The 26117-nt window shown below is 44.9% G+C and overlaps 1 protein-coding gene across 8 annotated transcripts in view; it reads right to left on the bottom strand.

The window, feature by feature from the left end:
- EPHA5 (EPH receptor A5) overlaps window positions 1-26117 on the bottom strand; it is a 263910-nt gene that overhangs the window by 49176 nt on the left and 188617 nt on the right. For 4 of the 8 annotated variants that reach the window (XM_081166169.1, XM_081166174.1, XM_081166171.1 and 1 more), the window contains 3 exons: window positions 21469-21593; window positions 14553-14712; window positions 6291-6396 (listed from right to left, as the gene is read on the bottom strand). In XM_081166169.1, the coding sequence (XP_081022295.1) occupies window positions 6291-6396; window positions 14553-14712; window positions 21469-21593 (391 nt within the window). The remainder of the gene's footprint in view (window positions 1-6290; window positions 6397-14552; window positions 14713-21468; window positions 21594-26117) is intronic. The other 4 variants (XM_081166173.1, XM_081166176.1, XM_081166170.1 and 1 more) reach the window with 3 other exon arrangements.

Here is a 26117-nt window from a genome sequence, read left to right as displayed (position 1 = left end):
ATAGTTGTTAAGAGACCCCTATTCTCCATCACAGCGCTACAATTCCCAGAGCTTCCTGTGAGGAAGGATTGACTGTTAGATTGCTCTGAGATTTGTAGTTGGGGTGTAACAAAAGTGCACCTCTCACTTCTCCCCATCAGTGGAAACAAAGGTTAAATACAGGTAAAGCGTGTTCTCACTAAAGGAGAGCACGTGTTGCGGATGGGGCCAGGCAAAGCACCCCGTAGTTGCCAGGCAGGATAGATTGAAGGGGCCTGGCTTGGATTGGTGGTTGGTGTTGCTGGGGAAATTTGATCTTGCCAATTTGGGGGTGGGAACAGAGGTTATTTAAACAAGGTTCACAGTGATCTGCTTTCTCTTTCGCTGTGGGCACCGGATCACCCGCCCGCCCGCCCGCCCTTGTTTGGGCTTGTGCTTTGACCTTGCTATGCCTGTCATGGGGTCGTCCGCCTTGGAGCGGGGGCCTGGTAGGAATTTTTCCATTTGGCTGATTAGTGTGTGCCGATTGGTTTTTGCCTACTGCGTAGCAAATCGTCACAACTTGTAAGGTTGGCGGTTAGGCATTGGTTTAAATTGGTTGGTGGAGGGGTATGGATTGGCTGGGCCTGCCCCTCCAATGCTGCTGCTGCAAGGGAATTCCGTTAAAGGAATTCAGGGGTTTACCATCCTCTCGTCCAAACCCCTGGAATCGGGTGCGGGCCGCGTAAGCTCCTGGGAGCATGCGGGGAGAAGCTGAGGGTCTGTGGCGCAGCTCCAGTTATCCCTGATCTTGTTCCTCCACACTGGCTTTCGCTGGAATCCGGGAGTCAGTGCTGTTCCCCAAGGCGGGGGGGGGGGGCAGATAGTCATAACCAATGCCTAAGCAACCACTCACAATTTGTATGTTTAATAAAGTTGTGGCGAAAATTATGACAAAAACCTTAAACAAAATATTTATGAGTGATGTGTGAGTTATTGGGGTAGGGGTGTTTTGGGGGACCTCAGCACGCAACTGCACTTGCTCTTGTTTATCTAACAACCCTTTCAACCTCTTTTCCCCTTCTGTTACTGAAATTTAGAATGCTAGCTCCATCAAGCAAGGACCATGCATGTGTTTTTTGTTTCTTTGTGTGTGTGTCTTTATGTCACTTTGCAAAAGTGCCACGAACATTGCTGCTTGTTTAATAAAAACGAGCAAACAGTCGGGTTTCACAAAACAACTGCAACCCCAAAGCCTTCTAATGACCTCTTATTTTAATCTTCCAGAATAATTCCTTTTCAGGCAGTAAAAAATAATAATGTTGTTTTGTGTTTTTAGAAAAGGAACGAACATATGATTAAAGCGTCCATCAATATTTTGCTTAACAGCTATTTGACCTCGATCAGAAGGCACGTTATTTAATAAGGGAGTTTAGAATAGATGCAAGAAAATGAGGTCTAAAATGCAGCTTGACTGTTCAGGACAAAACAGGGCTAATTTCAAATTCTCCAGGCATCCATAAACTTTCAGAAACTAATGCATTTCCACAGTACCACTGTGACTAATGCTTGCCTGACCTTTGGTTACAGAGGACTGTTGCCAGTGGACTCGGGTGTACTAGGGTAACCTAGGGCATCAGAATGCCAACCTGCTATTTGTGACACTTAAGAAAAAACAAGCAGAAAGATTGTAGTTGTAGCTGACAAATGGAATGAAGTGTCAACACTTTAGAGTAGCCATTGAATGGTTTATGCCACCACAAAGTCTTATACACGTATACTGAGCCAATGGTCTGTTTAGACCAGTACTGCCTTCTGTGAGGCCAAAACCAAGTATAAGCACAAGAAGCAATGATTCTTCAACATCAACTTCGTTGGACTGGTCATGTTGTGCGGATGCCTGATTATCATCTTCCAAAGCAACTACTCTATTCCGAACTTTAAAATGGAAAGCATAATGCTGGTGGTCAACAAAAGAGGTTTAAAGACTCTTTCAAGGCAAATCTAAAAAAATGTAGTATAAACACCGAGAACTGGGAAACACTGGCCTGCGAGCGCTCCAGTTGGAGAACAGCCTTTACCAAAGGGGTCATGGGCTTTGAAGACACTCAAACTCAGGACAAAAGGGAGAAACGCGCTAAGAGGAAGGCACGCTTGGCAAACCCTGACCGTGATCAACTCCTGCCCAGAAACCTATGTCCCCACTGTGGAAGGACGTGTAGATCCAGACTTGGTCTCCACAGTCACTTACGGACTCACTGTTAAAACTGTGTTCATGGAAGACAATCTTACTCGACTACAACTGCCTTCTTAACCATTGGACCCACCCTTGGTCTTGTCTGCTCAATCTTCTGGAGCTTGTGTTTGCATGCAGGTGAAGCCCCTAATTAACTGAAGGTTTGAGACCGTTCAGCTACCATCACCTGCTTTAGCCAGCCAGTCAAATCCGTTCCTAGGGTGTGGCCGCTGTTGCATGCTGACAATTTCTGGGAGCCACGGGTGAGAGCTGAGTGCAGGGTGAGGTCCAAAGCTGGACATTGTGCCCCAGGAGGAGTGCACTGTGTCCCCCATCAGAGTTTGGGAATACTTCATAACCCTGCTCCCCACCCCAATATAATCTGCCTCCCATCTGAAGCAATTTCCAAAAATGAAGAAAGTAGCTGTGAGGGTTTTAATTGCATGCATTGGTGTGCAATGTTTGCTTCCACTCTGAATCAGATCCAGTGGCGTAGCGTGGGTTGTCAGCACCCGGGGCAAGGCAAGTAATTTGCGCCCCCTAACCCATGGATTTTAGCACTCGAGTGCGAGCGCCCCCCCAGATGTTGCGCCTGGCCCCCCTGCACCCCCCACGCTACGCCACTGGGGCTGGGGGCGAGCGAAGGAGCCAAGGACCCCCCAAAGGCTCAGCAGGAATTTATTAAATTTATTATTTGCGGAGCCCCCACGGGCCGAGGCAGCCGAAGCCCCCTCCCCTCGGGCGCCTCCCCGCCCCCTCCTCTCCGTGGGCTGTAGGTGGAGCTCCAGATCCGGGCTTGGCGAGCACCTCTCCTCCTCCCGGCCGGGTCCGGGGGCTTCCAGCCGTGCTCCGTCCTCGCCCCCCCCCCCCCGCGGCTGAGACTTGCGCTGAGAGCCGGAGCCAGCGGCGCCCACTTCTGCCGGGAGACCCTCGCCCGCCCGCCGACTTCCTTTCGGGGGGTTTGGGGGAGTGCAGGGCGCAGCGAGGCCCCTCGGAGCTCTCCTCCCTCCCAGTCGGCAGAAGCAGCCGCCGCCTGTGGCTGGGCCGAGGGGATGGCGGCGCCGGCGGGGTGTGGAGGCTGCCCGTGCCCGGCCAGGCGTCGGTGGCGGCGTCGGTGGCGGCGCTAGGGCACTAGGCTGGCGGTGGCGGCGGGGAGCCCGGCGGAGGAAGGAACTTGTCCCTTCCCTCTGGACTCGCGCCCCCCCCCCAGATGTTGCGCCCGGTGCGGCCGGCACCCCTGGCACCCCCCACGCTACGCCACTGATCAGATCATCCCATATAGTAGGACGCAGTAAGCGGAACAGCAATTTACCCCTGTGCCTGGGTTTCCAGCAAACTGGTCTTTCCTCGCCCAGACCAAAAACTCATAGATAAGGAGCGGCAACTCCCTGCTGCGGCTGTGCTTGGGCCCAGCGATGCTGTAGCCAAGTGTTGATACTTGCTAGAAATAATTACAAAGAACTTGAACCCCATGATGTCTGCTAAGCACTAGTCTGGGCTCAAAATATGCCCACAAAATGATTAGCAGAATCTAGAAAATGGCTTTAGCTTGGCTTGGAATGCATAAAAAAACACAACCACCTTGTAATGCCACAGCATGTTAAGACACTCCACGAATTCGTTCAAAATCATATCCAAGACAAACACAGCAGGGCTAAAATAATTTCTGCCTCTTAAATCAGCTTCCCTTTGCTTTCATTCCCAAATTGGCTGCTAGCTGGAAAAGCTGGAGGTTGGTTTTTTTTTAAAAAAAAAATCTGTTTTAGTTTGGATTGTGAAGAGCCACTCAAAGCACCAGCCAAGTTTTGAAATTCATGAAGGAAAGCTACCGCAGAAGTCAAATAATGCTGAAGGGCTTTTTAGGAACAGTGAATGTGGATTCTTAACAGTTTTGAGCATCCCAGAGCCATCGTCACTCAAAAAGGCATGGTTCAGATGTCATGCGAAACCACGGTTTCCTGTGACATGAACAAGCTTTGGTGAGCTCCAAGCATGTGTTCCTCCTCTCTTATTCTTTTGGATTGGAAGTCACTTTGAAACAAACCACACTTCCCTGTGATGTCCAAATGCGTAGAACTGTGGCTTGTTTAAACCAGGTATGGGGGGAACCTTTCTATGAAGGGCCAGTGACCCACAGGAAAAGTAAGTGAGATTAGAGCCAATGGTGGGTGGAGCCAAAGTTGATGGTGGGTGGAGTAAGAACCAACATTGCATTGCAACCCTTTTTTCTGTCCCATCACAGTTCAGGAGAAGCAGAGCAGCGCTGGATTTAGGGTGGTGTGGGCAGTTCCCCTGCACGGGGCACCGAGTTAAGGGGGTGCAAGATAACAACAATAACATCAACCTGTATTTACATGGGTACCTACTCAAAGTTAGAACTATTTTGGGTGGGAGGGGGCAATATTTGGTCTTACACAGGGCACCATATTACCAAAAATCCACTCTTGAGCAGACTATCATAGAGACACTCACCGGAAGAGCAAAATTAGCACAAGGAGGACAGGTTCACAGCAGGACCCTGTAGAAAGTGTTGGCTGCCGTGTTCTCACTTACACAAGGAGAGCTGTTGGCTCGCGCTCTGCTCCCTCCCTCCCTCTGCCCTCGCGCAGCACAATGAAAGATGGATCAGCTATGGTCTTTTTCCGATTCTCATCTCCCTCCCTCGTCCCACATGGCTCAACTCAATATGATGAGAGCTTCCTGTGCAATAGCAACCATACATGAATCCAGACCTACAGGAAGGTTTTCCTGGTGAGTTGATGGGGAGTCGGGGCCGCATTTTGTCCATAGTGCAGAGAGCAGATTGTCATTCTGCTGACTAGGCAAAGTAAAATAGGTGCTCACCTCTGTATAATAATAACAGTAATAATTATTTTTTTTATACCCCGCCTTCCCTGACCAAGACCGGGCTCAGGTTGGCTAACATTGAATATAAATACAGTAAAAACATTTTTTAAAAAACCAAACAGTTGATTAAAATATAAGTTAGAATGCAGCCTCGTTTTAGTGGTAGCCTATAGATCAAAGCCTTAAGGGGAGAAAATGTCAAATATTCACCGGGGCCAACTATGCATGCTGGTCCTACATGGACCAGCAAAAAGAGCCGAGGGAAAATTTATATACAAATCCCATATAAGGGGTTCCATCAAAAAATAAAATAAAATAGGTGGGGGTCAGACTGAGTCCAGCCCAAAGGCCAGCTCTGTCTTGCCTGTGGAAAACTATCAAATCCCACAGGGCCCTGATGTCCTGTGGGAGGGAGTTCCACCAGGCTGGGGCCAGAGCTGAAAAGGCCCTGGCCCTGGTTGAGGCCAATCTAACATCCTTGGGGCTCGGGACTTCCAACGTGTTGTTATTTATGTCCTCTGTGGGGCATATCAGGAGAGGCTGTCTGTAGGTACGAGGGTCCTAGGCTGCATAGGGCTTTAAAGGTCAAAACCAGCACCTTAAACCTGACCCTGTACTCTACTGGGAACCAGTGCAGCTGGAAAAGCACTGGATGAATGTGATCCCATGGCGGAGACCCCATAAAGAGTCTTGCCATGGCATTCTGAACCCTAGAGACAAGCATCCTAGGGAAGCATAGGTGCAGCTCTCTTTGCAGAGAGAATATTCAGCGGTGGAGCAAGCTGATTGGGCATCTGGGGTGGTGCGTGTGCCCTGCGCCAGGAGCCAGGGCAGGACGCTCCACGGAGCCTCCAAGGAGTCTGCCTGCCTCTTCCCACTCAGCTGCCCTACAGATGAGGGGGAGGCGGCGGGTGGACCGTTTGGGGCAGCGCGGCGCCTGTGGGCACCCAAGCCACCACATTACTCCCAGGAGAGACACGTGGCTCGGGCACGCTGCAGGCCCCATGGTGAGTGCTGCCCGGCATTTTTCAGTGGTGACACCCGGGGAGACCTGCCCCACCTTCCTCCACCCCTGAGAATATCACCCCATGTTTAATAGACTACAGTGCTTCCATGTTCTCTAGTTTGTGAAGAAACATGCTGCAAATACAGCTGGCTAGATTGAAGTAAAAGGGGAGGTCAGTGGAGGGTGGAAATACAGAGGGAAAAAGTGTTGAGAAGCACAAAAACACAAGTTTTTGCCTCTTACCTTCCGCTGAGAAGGAAACCGATAACAACAGCCAAGAGGATCACTCCCACTGTAACAGACACAGCAATTATAGGGATCTGGCTCTGATCGCTGGATGCAGCTACTGCTGAGAGAAGAGACAAAAAGGGAGATTAAGGTTAAAAGTGCCATCGACCTCCAGCAAAGGCCCTGCTTCAAGCCTGATAGAGAGGAGCTGTGGCTTAAATAATTCTTTAGCATGTCTGGGTTTTTTTGCCACTTTGTTATTTTGGAAAGAAAATAATGACAAACCTGTGTTTTTAGTTTTAGCAAGCCTGCAGAGGTCAAGGAACTGATTTTGTGCAAGTTGTATATTGCCTGTTATGGAGGTGTGCGGACGCTGCCTTGCTTCCCAGATAAACTTTGCAACGCAACTCTTTGTGTGTTCCCCTCAATGCAGGAACTTCATAAATTGCCTGGAAATTGAACTTCAGATGAAGTTTGATGGCAACTCCATTTGTTCAAACTATAAAGTTCAAACTCCATTTGTTCAAACTTTAAGTTTTGTTCACACCTGATTTGCATGTAATACTAAGCTAGGGGTACCAGACGTCCCCGTTTCCTGTGGACAGTCCCCGGATTTGCGAAGAAGTCCCTGGTCAAATTCCATCCCCGGAATGTCCCCGGATTTCATCTAATGTCCCCGGGAAACGCGGCAGTCTCAGCAGCCCAGAGCAGTTAACTCTGGCTGGCTTCAGGAGCTACTTGGAAGTCCCCATATGATGGTGGTGCAGCAGCTCTAAGGTGCAGCTTCCGGGCTGCCTCCACCTTCCCTGACCCCAGCAACTAAGCTGTGAAGGGAGGCTTCATGCTGCCTATCGGAGCAGCCTCCCAACTCCTACTTGCGTGCAAACAGGAGCGGGGCAGGGATCTCTCAGCTGTGAAGCTGCCTATCAGAGCTTGCGTGCAAGCAGGAGGGAGCAGGGATCTCTGAGTTAGGCAATGGGAAGCCTTCCTTCTCAGCTGAGGGATCCCCGCCCCCTCCTGCTTGCATGCAAGTAAGAATGGGATTGGGGCTGCTCGGATGGGAAGGGAGCATCGTGCTGCCCGAGCCTCGCTGCTGCTCTCGGCCCTCCTTCTCCACCTTCCATGCCTGACCCACAGCGCACCGCTTCCCCACCACCACCACCGAAGAACCAAGAACTCAGGGGCTGCCCAGGCTCGTGGAGAAAGGAGATAGAAGCCTCGGAGGAAGGGGAAACATGGTGGTTGAGGTCAAGGCGGCAGCCGCCCCTCTGCCACCGCCACTGCTGCAGCATCAGCGTCCAGAATGTGTAGTATTTATTTATTTAAAGTGTCCCCGGATTCATTGAAAAAAAATCTGGTAACCTTATACTAAGCCAAACTATGGTTTTCTGTGAATGTGGAGGTTCCCAGAAAAGAGACCACTGCGCTCCTCCCCCAATCCTCCTGCTGGCACACTACCCCAAGTTAAGCTATGGTTTGGCTTAGAATGCTGTCCTAACCTGGGCTTGTGGCTTGTCTTGCTCCAGACTAACCATGAGCTATAACTAAGGTCTGCTCTTGATTTACCACTTGAGGTTCGTCTGGAATGAGACAAACCATGAGCCGGGCTTGGGGAGACACACTCAGCCAAACTATGGCTTAGCCCCAGGTAGCGCAGAAGTCACTATCTCCTCTCCCAGAACTCAGGCATTTGTGGCAAGCCATTCTTTGGCTTAGTGTGATGTGAAAAATGAAACACGGTATTTGATCAGTAAATCACCAGTTGAGCAGCATGGAACTAAATGATAGTCGATAGTTATGCTTTCGTAACGATTGGACGGACACAGATACATTGCAAACTGTCCACTGAAGTTCTAATTAGTGCTGCAGATTTAGAGACAGAAGTGGCAGTTATCAACAAGTTTCGCTGTGATAGGGAGCCCTCAAAAATCCTACTTCAGATTCTACTTCTCTCTCTGATACCCAAGAAAACATTCTGCTCTAACTAGAATTCTTTCCCAGTGAAGAGAAATCCAGCAGCAATTCAATTTAGTAACTGTAACAGCATTTACTTGTTTCTGAGAGTTTTCTAAAGTCAGTTCATTAATAACTGAACAGCATTTTGACCAGGCAGTCCTATGCGTGTCTATTCAGAAATAAGTTCCACTGTGTTCCAAGGGCTTTATTCCCAGGTAAGTGATTATAGAATTGAAGCTTTAGACAGATTTCATTAGAATTGGCTGTTCCCATAAAAAAAATAATCTAGGCGATGTTTCTGATTTACATGGTAGACCTTTATAACATTATTATGGGTATTTCTGCTCAGAAGTTTAAGGTCAGGATGGCAATAGACCAATGGTGTCAAAATGCCAGCAGGTTATTTATAAATAACCTGAAACACGATTACTGAATTACTCTGAATTAGAAACTTTTCTACTGTATCCAAGATTCGCAATAAGAGATTTATCTGGCACTATAATAAGGTTTTGTTTCTACTTATAGGACATGATTAATGGTTAATGCAATATAAAATACATTAAATAGATCATTTTTATTACATTAATGTTTGCATCATGGAGCCCTTTTCTCTATTAATAGCTTGCTCATTGACTCCATGGCTCTTGTCTCCTTTTCCTTTAAAATCTATTTCATTTTAAAAAGGTAATGCAATGAAAATGAGAAAACTGACAGCATTAAAAAAGAGAGAGAGAGAGAGTAGATTATAAGAGCTCAAGACAAACAATCAAAGGCTGGCAAATTTAAATTTAGAAAACAAATGGAGAGAGTGGATTTCTATTCAAAAGGGAAATGAAGGGATTTTTCTCCCTGTCACTAAATATTTCCTTAATTGAAATTATATGGAAATGTAATAAACATGTCAATTGTACAATTTTAAACAGGCACGAATGCATAAATATTAGTGGCGAGTGAAATTTAACCAAGCCAATAGGCTAAAGAGTGGACATTTTTATTCATTATAGTGACTTCAAGTCTTCAGTCTGCCTGTCCCTGATGCAATACTGTATACAGTGGTGCCCCGCAAGACGAATGCCTCGCAAGACGGAAAACCCGCTAGACGAAAGGGTTTTCCATTTTTCGGTGTGCTTCGCAAGACGAATTTCCCTATGGGCTTGCTTCGCAAAACAAAAACGTCTTGCGAGTCTTGCGTTTTTTTCCGATTCCCCCCCCCTTTTCTAATCCGCTAATCCGCTAATAGCCTTTTAGCCGCTAAGCCGCTAAGCCTTTAATAGCCGCTAAACCGCTAAACCGCTAATAGCACTAATCGGGTTGCTTCGCAAGACAAAGAAACCGCTAGACGAAGAGACTCGCGGAACGGATTATTTTCGTCTTGCGAGGCACCACTGTATCTTACTCTGTGGTCCTGTTGTCTTAAAAATGAACGTTCCTCACTCCCACCCCATGTTAAGTGACTGCTGTCAGTGGGATGGGAATGCACACCAGAATGTCTTCAGGACACAGGGTAAGATGTGCTAAATAAGGAGTGGAAGATTTAAGGCTTGAGGACTCTTCTTAATTATTTTTACTAGGTAGGTAAAGGTAAAGAGAGCCCTGACCGTTAAGTCCAGTCATGGATGACTCTGGGGTTGCAGCGCTCATCTATCTTTACTGACCAAGGGAGCTGGTGTTTGACTGCAGACAGCTTCCGGTTCATGTGGCCAGCATGACTGAGCTGCCTCTGGCGCAACAGAACACCGAAACCAGAGCAGCACATGGAAACGCCGTTTACCTTCCTGCTGGAGCGGTACCTATTTATCTACTTGCATTTTGACATGCTTTCAAACTGCTAGGTTGGTAGGAGCAGGGACTAAACAATGAGAGCTCACCCCATCATGGGGATTCGAACCGCTGACCTTCTGACCGTCAAGCCCTAGGCTCTGTGGTTTAACCCAGAGTGCCACCCACATTTACTAGGTAAGGTGAAGGTAAAGGTAAAGGTAAAGGTAAAGGACCTCTGGACAGTTAAGCCCAGTCAAAGGTGACTATGAGGTTGTGGCGCTCATCTCGCTTTCAGCCCAAGGGAGCCAACATTTGCCCATGGACAGCTTTCTGGGTGATGTGGCCAGTATGACTAAACCACTTCTGGCGCAACGAAACACTGTGATGGAAACCAGTGCACCTGGAAATGCCGTTTACCTTCTCACCACAGCGGTACCTATTTATCTACTTGCACAGGCATGCTTTCGAACTGCTAGGTTGGCAGGAGCTTGGACAGAGCAACAGGAGCTCACTCCATTGTGGGGATTTGAACTGTCAACCTTCTGATCAGCAAGCCCAAGAGGCTCAGTGGTTTAGACCACAACGCCACTGCAAGTTCCAATGCTAGCTCAAGAGGGCATCCACATGCTCAGTCCAGCACAAAAACCCAGCCTTGGTTTTCTCCAAAACTTTGTTTCAGCAACCTGTTTGCTTGCGGGGTGAGGAGGAATCTTTTAGTTGTTGCTTTTTTTGGACAAATTGTGAGTCAGAATTACTAGACGTTACAGAAATTAGAATTATTACTAGCTGTTACAGGAAGGGGGATGACGACAACAATATAACGCATTTTTCACACTATAAGACGCACCAGACCACAAGACGCACGTAGTTTTTGGAGGAGGAAAACAAGAAAAAAAATATTCTGCATCTTAGAAGCCACGACAGCAAGAGGGATAGCTGCGCAGTGAAAGCAGCAATCCCTCTTGCTGTTCTGGCTTCTGGGATAGCTGCGCAGCCTGCATTCGCTCCATAAGATGCACACACATTTCCCCTTACTTTTTAGGAGGGAAAAAGTGAGTCTTATAGAGCAAAAAATACGGTAGAAATGTTTTCTGCAGCAGCCCAGCCTTCCTCATAACATGTAATTTTCTGCCCTAATGAAGGACAGCAATGAAACACTTTAGTTTATTTACAGACATTGTATACAACCCAAAGCAGTATAAAATAAGAAATGTGAATGCAGAAAAATTAAATTGTGCCTATAATATACCACATATGTAAAACCTGTATACCTCAAACTCTCGAGGTTTATATGTGAATCAAACATAAGTGAAACATATATCAGCATATCAAGTTGCCTTACACTGAGTCAGATATTGTCTCCATCTCATCAAGTTGCTCTAAATGGCAAAGGCTGCCCCTCACATTTATGGTTGGAGGTCTTTCTTGAGAACTTTAACTGGAGGTGCCCAGGACTGAAGCTGGAATTTTTTTCCCTCTATCTGTAAAAGCTTTGCCTCTCCAATAAAGCCTCGCTAGAAATAGCATCAACAGCCAGCAACCCAAACAAAGGAACAATAAATCAACTTCCCCAAAATGGATGGAATAGGTATGTTTCCTTTCCTTTCGAAGACAAGATATGATGCCATTTTTTCCTAGTCAAATTATGGTTCGAAAAGTTCATTAATCATTGACACAGGCAAACAAATCTAGCATGTGGTCTAGGATCTAAGAGTTGCTTAGACAAGAGGCTTGAACTGAACTAAGCAAGCAGTATTTCTGAGTATCTCTTACTTCCCCAATGCTATAGTAGTCTAGTGCAAACTGCTTTTGCAACTCCCCTCAATTTGAAAAGCAGCTTCCCCTCTGTCATGAAAAATCTGGCCTGGAAATCTCTTTGGAATAAGATGCATAGTTCTCTGGATTCTGGCCATATTCACACTTTTCAAAATATTACTACCAGAAACACCTTTTAACACAATTCACACCAGAAACTGGATTGCATGCTAGAACAAGTGGAAACAGAGCCTCCAGGTCTATACAGTGGTATCTCGGGTTAAGTACTTAATTCGTTCCGGAGGTCCGAACTTAACCTGAAACTGTTCTTAACCTGAACACCACTTTAGCTAATGGGGCCTCCTGCTGCTGCCGCACCGTGGGAGCACGATTTCTGTTCTCATCCTGAAGCAAAGTTCTTAACCCGAGGTACTATTTCTGGGTTAGCAGAGTATGTAACCTGAAGCGTATGTAACCTGAAGCGTATGTAACCTGAGGTACCACTGTACTGAGTTGTAATTCTCTCACAACATGCCATGAGTAGAAACCAGTTTGACAACACATTATTTTCAACTAGAAGGATGAAGACTTTATTTATTTAATATTTTTTACCAGCAGAAAACCGAGAAAAATCATCAACTCCTTGGAAAAAGCTGCAGAGCATGATCTCTCTTGCATCTTTCAAAAGCTCCAGCTGTGTTTTGCACATCAGAACTATTTCGCTAAATCAAACAAGCTCATTAGCCATTGGTGAGACCTTTCCCCAGATTTCACACCTCCTTTGTAGTAAATAGATATGTCAACAGTAACATGCTAGCCTTCCTCTTTAGTCCAACTGCAGAACAAAAGATTCCATTCAATCTCCCCTTTCTTCTAGTCGAACAAAACATTTAAAGGTCATCAGTTGTGGTCTGAAGGGTGACTCTGAACAACCAAAAGTGCTTGGATACAAGGGGAACCAGATAGAGAGATTCAGAGCATATCTACATTACAGATCTAAACTGGTAATTGTTTTCTTCCCCAGGGGAAAAACAAACAAACATGTAAACCCCTGGAATTCCAAAATGAGGTTCCAATGTTTTTGTTTGTTTGTTGGGGGAAAGCCATGACAGTTAAGCTGGTAAAAACCTAATCTAAAGGTCTGTAGTGTAGATCCACTCTTAGCGAAAGCAGCCTACATTTTCAGATGTTTAAATGGCTGTAAATTCAAGGACCAATGTAGTAAAAACGTCTTCGGTGGGTGGCTTTTTTGGTTACCCATGCAAGATGTTCTCGGAGTAATTAAGATAACAATCCTTTAAAAAACACACACACACACAAAATCCATTTGGAGAGCAGTTGAAAAGCTGTTCACTTGGAAGTGCTCCTCTTAGGAATGTCAAAGAGTCTCTTGCCACAATTCAATACTGAGATCAGTCAGTATATTTCCTTGCCACCATTATACTCTGATTCAAGAGTCGATGGGGAACACAGGAAGTAGCCACCTACTGAGTCAACCATTGGACCCTCTTACTCTGTATTGTTGCAGGGGTCAGCAAACTTTATCAGCAGGGGGCCAGTCCACTGCCCCTCAGACCTTGTGGGGGGCCGGACTATATATATATATTTTTTTGGGGGGGGGGAATGAACGAATTCCTATGCCCCACAAATAACCCAGAGATGCATTTTAATTAAAGGGACACATTCTACTCATGTAAAAAAACGCTGATTCCTGGACCGTCCATGGGCTGGATTTAGAAGGTGATTGGGTCAGATCCAGCCCCCGGGCCTTAGTTTGCCTACCCACGGTTTACCGTGACTGGCAGAAACTGTCTATGGTTCCTGCCAGGAGTCTTTCCCGCCCTACTTTAGGATGCTGATGAGTGAACCCAGGACCTTCTGTCTGCAAAGCATTTGTTCTGCCAATGAGCTATCGTCCTTTAGGATAGCCTCACCAAATGTACATCAAATAGTTACACATTAAAAAAAAACACCATGTCCCCTAAAAATATAATGTGTGAATGTGATAAAATGCCTGCATCACATAGGCACAATTGAATCAGACAGCTGGGAGGACTCAGGTTTTCTGCCATATGACCTGTGGAAGATTTGAAGTTCTGTTTGTCCACCATGGTTTTAGCACAGGGTGCATGGAGCTTGGCTTGTGTCAGTATGGTACTTGCTTTCTTCAGATGTATAGCCAACCTATTACCATTCCAGAGGTTGTTTTTTTTTATTTTAAAGGACCTGAACAATGCGTGAGAAGATTGTTACATTTCAGGATATACAGTGGTACCTCGGGTTAAGTACTTAATTCATTCCAGAGGTCCGTTCTTAACCTGAAACTGTTCTTAACCCGCAGCACCACTTTTGCTAATGGGGTCTCCAGCTGCCGCCATGCCACCAGAGCACGATTTCTGTTCTCATCCTGAAGCAAAGTTCTTAACCTGAAGCACTATTTCTGGGTTAGCAGAGTCTGTAACCTGAAGCGTATGTAACCTGAAGCGTATGTAACCCGAGGCACCATTGTATTGGGGGAGAGGGTGACGATAAAAGAAGAGGTTCTTTAGCATTCAGACTTCAGAGAAGATTTAAGTTTGAAATTCTGGAGGAGAAACAAGCCGGTGAAATATGTGCTGAGCTTTCCCTCACCACGCTTATGAATGATGCGTCTGAACACACAAGGCCACAAAGGGCTCCGGCAAGACAGGGAGAGGAGAGGGAGGAGATGGAGGCTGACGTGTCCCCTGCAAAGATATCGATCTGCTGACTCTTTCCTATTAACCATTACAGAGACATGGGCAGACAGTAATTAAAATGACTTACACACTGGGCTGGTTTCAAACTCAAATCTTCGGCTGAAGCTGCCGTACCCTGCTGCGGTCCGTGCTCGGATCTGGAAGACATATGCTGAAGCAGGTTTCAGTCCATCTGCGGTAATTTTCGTTTCCTTGGATTTGATGATAGTGTAGCTGGTCTCTTGATCCTTTTTGGCGCACGCACGCATGAATACACACACCCGCACACACACACACAGACATAGAAAGGGAAATCTTATAAATAGCAGGCACAAGCTTGGTGGCTATTACTATACAGCAGAAACGCTAGGCTGCTGTCAACACAATGTCTGCAATCTCTTAACCACACTTAAAAGACTGAGAGCAAGCTGTGCGCTCGCTGTCTCCCTTCCTCTCTGAGTGTGAAACATGGTGTAAAGTTGCATCTGCTAAAGGTTTATGCTTTTGTTGGTGTACTTTCACCAGAGTCTGTAATCTAGCTTCAAGCCCTGGTTAAAAATCAATTCAGTCTAACATGAACCTTGATTCTAGATTCAGGTAGGCAGCCGTGTTGGTCTGACGCAGTCAAAATATATATATCAAAAAAAAAAAATTGTCCAGTAGCACCTTAGAGACCAACTAAGTTTGTTCTTGGTAAGCGGATTCTCCTTTATAGAGAGCACATGTTGCGGTGGGAGCAATGATGACATCCCCTGTTGCTGGGCGGGTTAGTTTGGATGGCCACGAATTTGATTGGACACCTTCCATTGTTGCTGGGGAAAATTTATTGTTGCAATTTTATTTGATTGATGGGGGTGCTATATATGTTCCCTGTGCGCAGCATTGAGCTTCCTCTTTTTGCTGCACACATCGGATTACCTGCCCACCCTCTCTTTATTTAGGGTTTGTTCGCGCTGACCTTGCGATGCCTGTCATGGGGCCGTCTGCTTTGGGGCAGGGGCCTGGTAGGAATTTTACCATTTGGCTGATTGGCTGGTGCCATTTGGGTTTTGCCTACTGCGTAGCAAATTGTCACAACTTGTAAGGTTGCGGTTAGGCATTGGTTAATTTTTGGTTGATAGAGGGGATGTGGTTGGCTGTGCCTGCCCCTCCAATGCTGCTGCTGCAAGGGTATTCCGGTAAAGGAATCCAGGGGCTCGCCATGCTTTTGTCTGAATCCCTGGCAAAGGGCTAGGGCCACGCAAGAGCCCCTGGGAGCATTTGGGGAGAGGGGAGAGCCTGGCGCCCAGCTTTTTCTCTCCCCAAAATTGTTTACCCCTACTGACTTCCGCAGGCTTGTGGTTGTCAGTTCTGTTCCTACCTCCAAGTGGGATTAGATAGTCGCTAACCAATGCCTAAGCAACCACTCACATACTGTAATTCAATAAAGTTGTGGCCAAAATTATGCCAAAAACCAAAACAAAAGATGTGTGAACCGTGTTTTTATTCGGGGGTGTCTTGGAGGTCCTCGACACGCAATAAGCTTTTGTGTGCATGAAGAAGTGTGCATGCACACAAAAGCTTATACCAAGAATGAACTTTGATGCACACATTTAACCCCAAACCATGGAAGGGGGAAAATGAAGAAAATGAGTCTGAAGTTGATCTCTCAACTCTGGATAAAAGGTTAGGAGCATCACACCTGCAGCACTCCATATATGAAGGGGAGTAAATGAACACTCAGTTTTATATTTAACAGATGTGAGAATGGTAGAGTTGGAAGAGGGCTTGAAGGCCAGCCATTGCAACACCATATTTAAGGCAAGATGCAACAGCATCTTTGGCCAGTAGCTGTCAAGTCTGAAGTGAAGGAGAGCCCACCATGTTGTGAGGCAGTCTGTTCACTTGTCAAATGAGGTTGTACCATTAAAAAGGAAAGTTTCTTCTGTGTTGAGCTGAAATGTGCTTCCCTGCAGTTGCTTCTGATCAGGGCCAGATTTAGGTTGGATGAAGGCCTCAGCTACTGAAGGTAATGGGGCCCTTTATATGTTCAGCTGTCCTTTGTCAACAACAAATTGCCGCTTTTTGTGTGTTGAATATATGCTATATGGTCATTTATGGAACTAATAGGTATCTAAAGCCACTCGCCCATAATAAGATGTGTATTTTATCATAGTGATTGTTGAACTGAAATACAATTAAGAAGAAGTATATTAATAGTGAAATACAATTAAGAAGAAGTATATTAATAGTGAAATACAATTAAGAAGAAGTATGTTAATAGTGAGATACTTATTAAGCTCTAACTGTATGTAGGTTTTATTTTATTTGTTACCTATCTTATATTTTGGAAATGTACATCCAGGTTTCTTGTTCCTTTGAATTTTTTGGGGGCCCCAAGAGAGTGGAGCCCTAAGCTGTAGCTTGTTTAGCTTATATGTAAATCTGGCACTGCTTCTGACCTTTTCCTCTGAAGCAACAAAGTGTGTTCCATTTTCTGTGGGACAAATCTTTAAATATCTTAAGGCTGCTATCACGTCTCCCCTTAACTTTCTATTCTCCACGCCATAATATGCTCAGATCTTTTAAGTGTTCCTTGTAGGTCTTGGTTTCTCGTGCTGGGTCATGTTCAACTTGACATCAAGATCCTTCATCACCCAGTGTGGCACCCAGAAGTGGCCGTAACAGAACTAGGTGGGGCAGAATGAAGCTACAGCCCTCTGCAGGAGCTCAGAGCTCAATAGGGGAAGGACAAGAGGCACACATCCAAGCCCTGCCCCAATGTCCTCACATATACCCCCTCCACGTCAGACCTGCCCCTGGGGTCCTCTAAGTTGTCTGAACGTGATTAGAAGCCTCCTTGTGATAATTCAGGGTTCCCCAATACAGGGAGGCATCTAAGCATGTTCAGTTGGAACATGGTTGCAAACCCCATTCCGACACGTCTGCACAGCGCATGAAGATCAGGGGTGGAATGAACACAGGTGAGAACGGGGCTTGTGAGTGCACCTCTGTAGCTCAGCCCTCACATGTAGAAACTGAACACCTTACTTCTCATGATGTTGACATTATGTGCCCAGTAATGCCTAACATGGCATTTGCTATTTTAGCAGCTGCTTCATGTTCAACCTCTGGTGAATTAAGACACTTGGATCCTATTCACATTTACTTTACTGCAGCCAAATTATTGAAAGGATATGTATTTTAAAATATAGATAGGGGCCTCATTTAATAAGAACCTGCAGCTATGAAACTTTTCTAAGCAGTCAAAAGGGATTGTTTGGCTGAAACATGTCTGTCAAATTAAATTTTAATATGGAATCATCTCCCTTTCTATATGTCTTTATATTCGAAATAAGAGTTAGATACAGCTAGTTAGGTTTTAAAGCTGTACTTTTGTATAATATGGGCTGCATTGCTAATTTGATGAGACATGAGAGGTTGCAATTGCAGTAGGATTTTGTGAAATCAAAGCTTGTCGTTGAATTTTAACAGCACAGTAAAATAATACAAGTGCATTTTGCCCTTCATAGAAAATAATCACTTTAGGGTTTATTATCACAATGTGACACAATGGTTTCTGGACAGTATATCCTCACATTGCAGTTGGTGGAGGGCATGTTTAAGTGCTCCCCCATGTATAACACACACACACACACACACACACACACACACACACACACTTCCATAGGCTAAAAACCTTGATTGACTTTTCCTCCTCTTTTTTTGCCTGGGGGAGCATCCAACCATTTGCAATGTTGCAGTAGTACAGCTGAGGAAGGAGGATTATTTGGCACAGGGGTCAGCAACCTAAGGCCTGTGGGCCGCTTCTAGTCATTTGACTGGCCCATGAGCTGCCCCCGAACCAAGTTGCCCACTTGCGCGCTGCACTAAACTGGGGCAGCATGGTGCTGGGACTCGCTTCTGTGCCACCGAAAATTGTGTCTGTGAAGACGCAGACGCCGAAAATTGCAGGCACTCGCAATCCAGCCCACGGAAGGATCTCCGTGGGACCGATCCAGCCCAGGCAAGATAAACCTTGCTGACCCCTGATTTGGCATGCCTGCATATATGAATGTCCTCTCAGTTTGGTCCCTGTAAAGCAACGTGGGAGAACAGAGACCTTGCACAGCAACGCTGAACATCTAAAATTCATCACCTCATTGCCAGATTGGCATAAATGCATTGGACATTTGCAAATAGCACAAAACTCTGTTCTGGCCAGTCACCTGGGCAGGGACTGATTGAAATCCCCGACTTCACTTGCATTGAGGACTGGGAAGGGATAGAAAGCAGACTGGGGAGGGCAAGACAAGGAACAAGACTTCCTTTTCTGCCGGCGAGAGTTTTTCTTTCACCAATCCTTCCCAAAAGCCCAATCTAGGCCTTTTCTTGTATTGTATCTATCGCAGTTTTAAAATTAAATGCACCCAACTGAGTGAAAAGCTACAAGGCCAATTGTGTCGGGGTCTTCCACCCTCAAACCAGGCATGGCCAAACTTGGCCCTCCAGCTGTTTTGGGACTACAACTCCCATCACCCCTAGCTAACAGGACCAGTGATCAGGGATGATAGGAACTGTAGTCCCAAAACAGCTGGAGGGCCAAGTTTGGCCATGCCTGCTGGGTCTAAGCAATGGAAATGTAGGAAGATTCTGCACTGATCCACCCAGTAATATGGTGCCCAGGGTGAGGACAAAAATTCCCCCAGCTTGATGCCCTCTGCAGGGGAACTGCCTGCCCCACCTTAAATATTTCACTGCTTCCCAACAGCACGAAGTCACAAAACAAGGAAGCAGCATGAACAGTAACAGGAATTAAGACTGAACTGCAATCCTACTGCTGTTTTGTGTAGGCTGTTTTGTGTGTGTGTGAATGTGTGTGAAAGATCATTTATATTAACTATCAAGCCTAATGGATGTAATAAAAACAAAATGAAGTATGCAGGTTTTATTTCACTAAATTTAAATGACTTTGCTTTGCGCGCGCGCCCCACCCCGCTCACAAGAAAGGCAATTCAAGTACGTCATCTTGATTCTGCACGTTGTATGTGAGCAAGTATATGATCATATTAATTTATTCAAAGCGTTTGCTCAGTAGCTCTTATCAGTGTGCTTTATAAGACGTTATTAGGAAGGAAAACAGGCTTACTCTTCCCTCGGAAGAACAAAGAAATTAATCCTGAAGCCCTAAATCTGCTTGCGTGCTTTCCTGGTTTGCCAACAGGATGCTGAACTTGATGGGACATTGGCGTGATCCAGCAAGCTCTTTTGTGTTCTTAAGTTGTGAAGCCTTCCGTTCTCAACGGCAGTTGCCCACATCATAATATTAGCAGGTGTTTGCAACGGATTTAGCCTATGCATTTTATCTGTATGTTGTTCCCTCAAGCCTGTCAGCCTCTTCTGTCCCCACCTGCTGCCAAGAGAACCCATTTCTGACTCTCCCCGTCCCTTCCACCTTTTTTCTCTGACAACCACCACTGTCTGCACACAAATGCTGTTTAGTGCTTTTTCCTAGCTGTCTGAACAGAGTTCAGAAACGAAAACAACAGAAGACGGAAGAGTATTCCTAACATACTAGCGATGCTCAAGGAAAAAGAGGAGGTAATTCAGAGCCCCCAGATCTATGGGAAACTACTTCCCTGTCAAGAATTATCAGGATTTCAGGCTGTGGAGCAATGGGTGAACTCCTAAATAGCATGGCTGAGTTCTTGACTTTTTTGTCCTCCATTTTGGTGTGAAGCTACCTGGGGTTGGGGGTCAGAGTCTGCTTGTTTCACTTGATCTCTCCTCAGTCCTTCATTTATTATTTCATGTTAGTCTAACCCTCGTTTTGATTTTTCACGCACCACAATTCAACACCGAGTCACTTGTAGTTAAACTAGTTTGAGAACAATATTTTCTTCCCAAGGAAACCAAGGGACTGTAGCTCTGGCTCTGTGTGGTGAAGGGGGCAGCTTAGGGATCTCTAAAAGAGAAGTCTCAGCATTGCGGCCGGCCCACCCATGAGGCAAGGTGAAGCAACTGCCTCAGGTGGCACGATCCACAGGAACTGAAGATCCTGATGTAGATCTGTATTCCTCTCCTTGTTCTTGATATAGATCTTCACTCACCCCTTCTTTCCTGGGAGGGAGGGAAACACCATTTTGTGGTTTGCCCCAGATGCCAAAATGTCTTGGGCCAGCCCAGCACCTTCACCAAACTACAATTCCCATGTTGTGGTTGTTTTTTTTTTTGTTAATTTCAGGGGAAAGGAGAACAGCGAAAGTGGTATGAAGTAACTGACTTGGTGTTTTGAAACTAAAATACTTGGACAAAGTAAATTCTAGAAGAGCCCAAATCATAGCTGTCAACGTTTTCCTTTTTTTAAAGGAAATTCCCTTATTCCGAAAAGGATTCCTCGTAAGAAAAGGGAAAAGTTGGCAGCTATGGCCCAAATGTCATCGCAGAACTGCTATACAGTAGGACAGTGTCTCAGAGACCGAGCTATGAAGTTCCTTCAGTCTGATGTAGCTAATTGTACTCTAGGCTTATTAAGATTATATTACAAATTCATCTATGTGAAGGATGTTGAACATTTAAATGTGTCTAATAATAATAACAACTGTATGACATTTTGGAAAAGCAACAAGAATATAATCTACTGTATATCCCTCAATCATAGTTAATCAAGCTGCATTCCTGTACACACTTACCTAGGAGTAAGTTGGTGGGGCTTACTTCTGAGCAGACATGCACAGGATTGCACTGTCAGTGTCTTAATTTTAGTGAAATAAAACCGGACATGAAACTAACAAGAAACCTTAATGTATTTGTTCAACAGAAGCAATGCACTAAGGAAAATAAGTATGCGCACAAACGCGCACACACATCAAGGCTTCCTAATCAGTCACAGTATAATTAATTTGACATGGAGTTACAAACAAAAATTACTCCATCCCTTTTGAACAGATACGATAATTCTAACCAAGCAGAGAAAGGCAGAAATCAAAGATAGTTAGAACAGTGTTGCAATCGGACAATCACACCTTTTCAAAATATTTGATTTCATACTCCAGGATGATGCCATTGGGTCGATCTGGCTCCTGCCAAGAGAGTGAGATGCTATTTTTGCCGACTTTCCCTTTTTTCACATTTGTGATTGGAGATGGTGCTGCGGAACAGGAGAAGAAATCAAAACAGAGTCAGAATAATTACTAGTTTGGATGAAGAAAAAAAAATCTCACCCTAATGCTGCGCAGCTTTAGAGCTTGTCAAAGTAGATAACAGCTCTTTGTTGTAAGCCGTCTATCAATCCCCGAGCGATAAATGAGTCAGAGTTTAAGAGAAGAATTTCTGCATTTTTCGCCTGGTAGAGAAACTTCTCCCGTACAAACATAACATTTCCCAGTCTCTTAACCACAGAGCGTAATGCTGGTTTCCTAAGAAGAGCGGCTCTGCTGGATCAGACCAAGCTTATCATTGCTGCCTCTTGCCCCACCACCAAGCTCCCCACAGAGCCTCGTAGGAGTCAGGGTGCTCCTCAAAGCATTGCTGCTTGGCTTCTCCACCTGGGAGAACCAGAACGCCTCCCTCTAGTTAAGGCATGTCCGAAGTCCCCTTTGGGGGCCTAATCCGGCCCGCCGGTCAGTTTAATCCAGCCCCTGTGGCAGTTTATTCCCTGGGGTAAAATCCTAAAAAAAACCTCAAGAACTTCAATCCTAATAAAAGCTCAACAACTTCAACCCTAAAAAAGCCAATGCCAACCCTAAATAAAGTTCAACAACTTTGGGGTAAAATCGTAAAAAAGCTCAACAACTTCAATCCTAAATTGAAACGACATCAAATCTGGCCCTCTTTGAAAAAAGTTTGGACACCACTGCTCTAGTTGGTGACAACAGAAGTGGGTGGGTAGGTGTAGCCTGAGGCAGGAGCTTCATCCTGCCCGCATGAGCGGGCCGGCTCCAGTACATTTGCTTGTTAAAAGAATAATCACCATGTGAAAATAAAGCCTATCAGAGTAGGGCGAGTTGAATTTTTCAACTCTCAAGTTCCCAAAATGAGGGGTGCTAAAAAGTTGTGACATGGTTTGGGAACTCAAAAGATATTTTGGTTAAATTAATTTACTGTACTTTTCCATGTATAAGACTAGGTTTTTTTATTTTAAAATTATGTTCAAAATTGAGGGTCGTCTTATACACAGATACAATCTCCCCTCATATTCTCAATTTGGAGTTCCTCCAAATAGGGGGTGTCTTATTCATGGGGGCTTGTTATACACAGAAAAATACGGTAATTTAGTTTTGCTTGGTAAGTAAAAGGTGTGTAAAATTGCACAGAAATCATTAAAAATGATTGCAGTTATATCGTATATTAAAAATTATCATTACTTACTTATGTATTATTATTTAGCATTACCTGACATTTTCAGAAGGTTAAAATTAAAATTATTTGGTTTTCCGAAAGCAATTTCTGTGCTTCTTCATCAAACGTAGACTTATCAAGTGAAACATTGTCCAATAAAAAAACAACACAGAATTGAATTCCTCAAACCCCAAAACATATTTTAAGACCACCTCACTGAAGAAATTTGCAAAATTAAGTTTCACCAATGTCAGGGAACTGACATCGGAGCTAGAGGCGGAGCGAAGGCTCCCAAATGATGCTGGAGAAGGGCCCAGCCGGGAGAGAAGCAGCTCAACAGATGGGGAAGCAAATCAGCGCAACACCAGGGATAAAGGGGGGCAGATGGGGGAATCGGCGAGAGGGCTCCAGGACTCTTCGCCGGACACCAGCGGGGAGAGCACGGGTCCTCCGCTACCCACACCCTCCCTGTGCAGAAGACTTCCGCGCAGGGAGAGTAGGAGGAGACTTGGCGTCAAACAGCTTTTATGCTGGAAAAGGTTTAAGAAACGCCCACTGACGGATTCTGCCAGTGACTGAGGCAGCCACGAAGTGAAGGGCTGTCCAGACAGAAAGGTTTAACAAGGCAACATAGCCAGGAGTGGCGGCAACTTACGCACGGGCAACCCCATACTCATTACAACCAACTAAGATGACACGTTCTCCTACCAGAGGAAAAAACCAAACTCCTACTAAATGATAGAAATGGGTCCAGAGAGAAAGTTGGCTCTAATTGTAGCCTGTCTGGAATTGCTGATGTTGACTAGAGATCCCAAAAGCACAACAGGGCAAGCCACAAAACTCTCTCTGAAAAGCGGGATATTGAATGAATGAATATGGCAAGGTCCAGATCTGCTTCTAATTTTCATTTTCAGCTACATAAGCAGAAATCGCCTAGCTTTAAAAATCCATTCTTGTTTCCATGGCTGTCCAGCAGCTTCTGGAAGCAGAATGGCGATTGAAACTATAAGCGGTCAATTTTGGCAGCACACCAAGCCATAGTTAGCACAAAGCATGGTTTCTGATTTTTGGTTTGCTGGCCAATTGCAAACCAAGGTTCGCCAATCCATATATCGCACTATAACATAGTTCAGCTTTCTTAATCATAGTTTGGTGTGATGTCTGAAGTGAGCCATGATGATATTCTTCTCCTTTTTAAACAATAATTACACAGTGGTCAGATTAAAAAAACAAAAAAAAGCACATCTAGTTCTATGCTACCAAAGGTGCGCTGAGTCTTAGTCTTTCAAATGTTAGGCTCTGTGCTGCATGACAAACTAATTATAAAACTGTGTTAAAAATGTCTAAGTCATTGAACACCTCAAATAACTATTCAGATAGCAGCCACGACACATTTCCCCCCATTCTTCCTTATGCATTATTCTGGAGTGTTAACCCACTAAAATCCCGCTTTGGTGATTTTTTTTTTAAAAGGAGTCTACTTTGCAATGCTATTAACCTTTGTGGAGTTAGCGTTTTCTGAGGCCTGAATTTCCGACTGCACCGATCACTAACATGTTCATTAGTTGCTATGTAAAATGCTGTGCTCAACTTTGGGGAAGGAGGCAGGGGAAGAGATAAGAGAAATGGGTAACCCTACACCTAGAGTACTTTAGAAAGGCAGTAACTGTATCCTTTTAGAATCTTCCTCAAAAGAAGTGTTAAGTATAACTGCAAGATAAGGACCAATTAAGCATGTTCAATCGATCTTTGTGGTTCAGGCACGAAACCATAGCTACTTTGCATCCTCCATACATCTAAATTACAAAACTCTGAAGTGAAGGAAGAAGGTATGCATCTTTTAGCTTTCTTTGTCAAACAAAACGTAATACAATCTCTGCAATCAGACAAAGTCTGCAATCATTCTATTTTAAAAGCTGGAAATGAGATACCATGCAATATGATCACAGGGGAAAAGGACTGCTGTAAAAAAAAAACAAAAAACAAACCAGTATTTTAAAGGTCATTGGTACTACAAGGACAATATCCTCTGAATAAGTGGGAACCAAATTAGTGAACCATTTGATTTATTTTCTTTGCACCCTGTCCTTAAACAGGTTCCCAAGACGGTTTACAAAAAGTTAAAATTACTATAAACAAAAACACTCAAACGAGAAGATTTAAACTCTAAAGTATTACAAAAAACAGTGTAGCAGAAGCAAAACGGTTTTCAAAAAGTCATGAAAAGAACAAGTTGGTACTATTGTAAAGAGAGGCAGGCTAAGGGAACATCTTTAATCCTGAATATTCAGAGAAACTTGCACATCTATGTTAACTATTCTAAACTGAAGTTTCAAAGCAGGATGCTTGTTCTTGAATAGAACTGTCCACATGGCTTTATGTAAAACCAAATTTGAAGTGAACCTCAGCTGGAAAAGCAGAGGAACTTTGAGGTAAGGGAGAAGAGTTCAAAAATCTTTTTTAAAAGGTAAAGGACCCCTGACAGTTAAGTCCAGTCGCAGACGACTCTGGGGTTGCGGTGCTCATCTCACTTTACAGGCCGAGGGAGCCAACGTTTGTCCACAGACCGTTTTTCCAGATCATGTGGCCAGCATGACTAAGCCACTCCTGGCGAAACCAGAGCAGAACATGGAAACCCCATTTACCTTCCCGCTGGAATGCTACCTATTTATCTACTTGCACTTTTTGGCATGCTTTCGAACTGCTAGGTTGGCAGGAGCAGGGACCGAGCAACGGGAGCTCACCCCGTCGCGGGGATTCGAACCGCTGACCTTCTGATCGGCAAGCCTGAGGCTCAGTGGTTTAGACCACAGCCCCACTTCACAAATCTTAGGCCTTGAAATCCTGAATTCCTTGTCAGTGGAATTTGCCGAAGGCTAATTTCAGATAGACAAGAAAGACAGACAGATATCAAATATATACAAATGTCACTCAAAAGTTAAATACCCGAATAATTTTTTACGTAAGCTAAAAGAATTTTGCAGGGTGTGTATAAATTTTCTCTTCAAAATTTTGCCTGCATTTATCCACAATTATTTGCCACTCATGAGAGCTGGCAAATTTTGGTAAAACCTGGCTGACTGGCTGGCAGGCATCCATTGTGTGTTATTTTTAAGGGAGAGGAAAAAAAATCCTATGTGGGGAGAAAAGCAGACAATTGTGAACAGATGAATGCTGGCATGGGAAGATTTTGACAGTCCCCGCAGCCATTCTCTGAGCACACAGCTGCTTTGCATGAAAGAGAATCTATGACTTATCCTAATGAAAGCTGTTATTACTATTATTGTTGTTATTATTATTATTATGCATGAAAAGCACAATGAACATCACACTG

This window comes from Podarcis bocagei (genome assembly GCF_964188305.1).
Source record: "Podarcis bocagei genome assembly, chromosome: 13".
Taxonomy (NCBI): domain Eukaryota; kingdom Metazoa; phylum Chordata; class Lepidosauria; order Squamata; family Lacertidae; genus Podarcis; species Podarcis bocagei.
Note: the sequence above shows the minus strand (reverse complement) of the source record. Positions and strands in the feature narration are given on the sequence as shown.